Source organism: Adiantum capillus-veneris, chromosome 28 (genome assembly GCF_014529385.1).
Source record: "Adiantum capillus-veneris isolate H3 chromosome 28, ASM1452938v2, whole genome shotgun sequence".
Lineage (NCBI taxonomy): Eukaryota > Viridiplantae > Streptophyta > Polypodiopsida > Polypodiales > Pteridaceae > Adiantum > Adiantum capillus-veneris.
The window spans coordinates 39,982,988-39,987,579 of NC_140958.1; the positions used below are offsets into that span (position 1 = coordinate 39,982,988).

The 4,592-nt window shown below is 40.3% G+C and overlaps 1 protein-coding gene across 1 annotated transcript; it reads left to right on the plus strand.

The window, feature by feature from the left end:
* Window positions 1–264: 264 nt before the first annotated feature.
* On the plus strand, window positions 265–581 carry LOC147420324 (uncharacterized). The gene is made up of 2 exons (XM_086503873.1): window positions 265–281; window positions 362–581. The coding sequence occupies exons 1-2, from the start codon at window positions 265–267 to the stop codon at window positions 579–581; spliced, it is 237 nt and encodes a 78-aa protein (XP_086359999.1).
* Window positions 582–4,592: the final 4,011 nt, after the last annotated feature.

The following is a 4,592-nucleotide window of genomic DNA, read 5'->3' on the forward strand; positions in this document are numbered from 1 at the left end:
CCTTGACTTTCCGAGTACCACAAACTCTCAGCCTTTCATAATCTTCACATTCACATTCTATAACCTTCACAAACACATTCGATTTCCCATGTTTAGACTAGTGAAAAGTTATTCATATTTTTGAAATTGTGGCACCTCACATCAGCATAGAAAAACTACTTCTACTTAAGCAACCTTATTAAACCAAGCCAGCTTATTTTAACTGAAGCAGGAGTCAAATGCACAAAATAAACTTGAAATACCTGGACTGTCAAGGCTGCAGAGATGAAGAGCCAGCAATGGTGAGAGGCGAAGGCTCCCTCAGTACTTCTTGTAGGCTGCAAAACAATGCGCTCTCACCTCCTTTTCAAATGATGTGCAGGCTGCAGAAAACCGAGAACGCGATAAGCGGGAAAGGGATGCTTGCAAATGATTGGTGCTCATCATGCGTGCCCATCCTTGGACAGCTGTGGCTGGCTGCCCGATTTCGTTCGAAGTATGGGCATGCGCTGGCAGATGACTCAGCTCATGCGCGCGATGTCCAGCTCTCGGTGTGTAAGGGCTTCTTCGACGGCGTGCAATGCTATTGGTCCAGCGTTTAAAAAACGGGTTGTCCACCTGCAGTCTGTAAGCAGCCTAATAACCGCTATTTTTACCTTGCATCAATTGGGCGTCCGACCGTGTTTGAAACGAACAATGATACCTAATCAACCTAATCCCTGGTGAAAAACTGTTGCTTGGACTATAGCCTCGGCCGCGCTGCAGTAATACCTGCACAGGCCTCGCGCTCCCGACTCAGGTTGCCTCAGCACAAGTCTCGCCGCACACGACACAGGCTGCCTCATGCATATGCAGGTAAGATTGCTTACAGTTGTCATTGCTTCCGGTTATCACAAAGCCCACCTGCTGCTCCTCAGCCAGCGCGAGCCCATTTCCAGAATAACTGGTTCGGTGCTGCAACCAGTCCGCGCCGGACTGGTTGCAGCACCGAACCAGTCATTTTGGAAATGGGCTCGCGCTGGCTGAGGAGCAGCAGGTGGATATTTCTTTCTGCAAAATATCGTCAACTGCGCCGAATCGTCGCTCTGTCTCTCTCTCTCTCTCTCTCTCTCTCTCCGCGCTGCAGAATGTCACCATTGCAATAATAAGCGCAGAAAGTCACCATTGCAATAATAAGCAGAACGTTAAACCTTTGTAAATGCTGCACGTAATCATTGTGTTAATCCAAAGTCAATATGGCTAACTTGATTCTCATGTAAATCAAACACTTTATGGTAAAGTTGATTCTCATGTAAATCAAACACTTTATGGTAAAGTTGAGTGAGTGAGCAAAAGGCTTCAGATGAAATCATCTCGCCATTATTCATTTGTGGTTGCAAATTTACTTTCAATTGTGGCTGCCGGCAGTTGATTCGTCCCTTCCTCGGTGTACTACCATACGAAAATGCCACCTCTCCGACGTCCACCTACCAAATTGAATAGTTTCAATATCTTGCTGCAGCCTTGGCATTCAATTGCAAGAGAGTTCGAAATGTTGCTAGAAGCAGTCCGCGCATTGTTGCAGCATTCCGAACTCTCTTGCAACTAAATGCCAATGGGGTGTAGCAAGATATTGATGATTTTTTTGAAAATCTTTCCTCTTGAAATGTTGTTATCTTTTGGATTCTTTATACATAGGTTAACAATATTGAGTAAGTGCATTATGAAACTATTAAAAAATGTTGAGTTTGAGACAATCTAGCAGAGTATTATAATGCCAATAAAAAAGGCCCCTACCCTGCTCTTGGAGTTGAACAGTTGTCTAAACTGTTCCGCATCAGCACAGAATAGTTTCGATAGCTGTTCAACTTGAAGGGCAGGGCCGGGGCTTTTTTTGTTAACAAAAGAATTTTTGACATAGTCTTTGTAAATGTAAGGCATATTGCTGGTTGCTTAGGACTGTTTGCTTCTTGATTTTTTGTTTGATGTTAAGGGTTGACAATTGATGCGGTTAGTATGGAATGATATTGACATAAGAAAAACAATGGTTGCTCAAGTCCAACACATAATCACTAGGGTAGGCAATTTGCAAATTTATTACTTAAGTCGATAGGACGTAGTATGCTGTGTTTGATTTGAGATTAGTTGAATTGAACATGTAGAATGCTTTAATTCGAGTAAAGTGTGCTTCAATTTTGGGGTCTTATTTATAAAAGTTGGTATGGTTCATATGCTTGTCCGATCTTATTTCATAGTCTTTAATGTTCAGAAAGAAGATACTCATTTTCTTGGTTTTAACCTAAATTTTTAAAAGTTTATCATGATCAATTAAGTATATGTTATTTTGAGACGTGTTGGAGCTATATATGGCTCATTCTACTCAACTTGGTTTCACCTATATATTTGTATCTTGTCCTCAATATGAATCAGTCTTTGGGAGCGTACATGGTGTCTCTTGTCTCCTCTCTCACTCTCTCTCTCTACATCTCAACATGGTATCATAGCAGTAACGATTACGAGCCATTTCAATTCATGGTGACAAAACAGTATGTGTATGCGATTCGCATATAAGATTCAAAATTGTTGCAAATTTTAATTTTTGAGTATTGATTCTTGTTAACTGTGGTTGTTTTGTGTTAAAAAGAATATGATTAGTGTTTTCTGTGGTGTTTATTGCTAATCGATATAATAAATCATTGATTACGTTTTCTTGTTGATTTGTGTTTTGACACCATGAACTTCGTTTCAACGGAAAAAGCGCAATGGCACTTTTCATTCAAAAATTATTCGTCTTATCGAGCTCTTCGATTTGAGTTCTAGGTTTGCATCAATCGGTGTTCGCAGCAGAAGGTTATACTGTGTTTACTGGAATTGAGCTTGACACAACTTTCTTCATCGTGCGTCTCCATGAAGCGTCCGCGATCATTTTTCTAATTTTGGCGTTTACCTTTTTGAGCAAATTTAGCTTTTTGCTATTCATATTGTGGCCATCAATCTTGCGTCTCACGTCACTCTATTTTGAGGACTCTTTTATTGTTAACGTCTCCTTTTCTCTGCTTTTTTGGGTGACGTCTCTCACATCTTTGGACGTGTATTGAGCATCCTTATTGCGTTTATCGTAGGCAAAACACAATCTTCATATTTCTCTTGTTCTTAATTGCAGCCTTCACCATATATAGTGTGCAGATTCTACGATCTTATCTTATATGTCTTCTCGCAACCAGATATGGCTATGACTATTCTCGTCAACGGCTTTCCTTCTGGCCAACGTTCTTTTCCTCCTTTCCAAAGCCAAGGATTTCCAAGGTGGAAAGCAAAGATGTTTCTAATTCTTGAAGGCGATCAACTCTCTGATGTTGTCCTTGGAAATCGTGTTTGTCTGCCTCAGCGTCTTGATATGGATCATGATAACGTGCTTATCACTGAAGGACCTATATTTGAAGATTGGAATGTTGTGTATACGGATTGGCAACGACGTGATAAAGCATCATCGGTATATTCTTTCTGCTCTTAGTGATTCCCTTTTGCTTGATATGTATGAACTGCCTACTTCCCACGACGTATGGAAGTACCTTACTGCAAATTTCAGAAGAAATCTATTATAGAAATACTTTATTTGAGAGGGTTGCTTAACAAGCTACAATATGAAGTTGGTATTGCCATGACTCGACATATTGAGTCTTTCAAATCTATTATTAATCAACTTGATGCTTCCAACTATCCTGCTCCACAAAAGAAACTTATTACACTTCTCCTTGATATGGTGAAGGACTCCTCTTATGATAACATTGTTACTATTCTCTCTAATAAAGATGGTCTTGATTTCGACCAAGTCTGCATGTCTTTAATTAAATACTCTCAACATCAAGAACGACGTAATGCTGGTCATGATACAGCTATGATTTCACAAGAGGAAACCGAGTCACAACAGATGGAACCTGCTTTTTATGCTCGAAGGCGCGCGTCCGTTTCAACGAGGAAACCGCAGAGGTGGCCGTCGTGGCAATATTTTCTCTCGTCTCAAATTTCCTAGTAAGCAATGTTCTTACTGCAACAAAAATGGCCATAGTGAAGATGATTGTTGGGCACGTCAATATGATGAAGAACACAATATTACCACAAAACAACCATGTTTATCTAGAGACTCTTCTTCTTCTTATTGTGAATATTGTGGACGATCTGATCATCCCACTCATATGTGCTATAAGCATCGATTTGACGCAGATCGTAATAGAGCATATGCTTCTGAACATCAAAACAACATTTTACCAGAAACAAGTTGCGTCCTATGTTCAGTTGCTCCAGACAGAATACTTCATGTACGTGATGGTTCACTTTTTATTGTCGATTTTGGTGCTACAGAAAATATGACATATCAGTCTAAGTGGCTTCATAACTATCATCCACTTCCAGTTCAATGTTTGTTTATCTTGCTGATGAGCAATATCAGTTATTTTCACGGGAAAGAAGTGAGCCTGTTTTGTGAGTCTATCTACCACCACAAAGATCGAGTCATACCCTCCACGAGTAGTAGGAAGTCTAATGATAAAGTCCATGGATATACACTCCCACTTCTGTAAAGGAATGTCTAAGGGTTGAAGGTCACCAGGAATCCTCTTATGCTCAATCTTAAC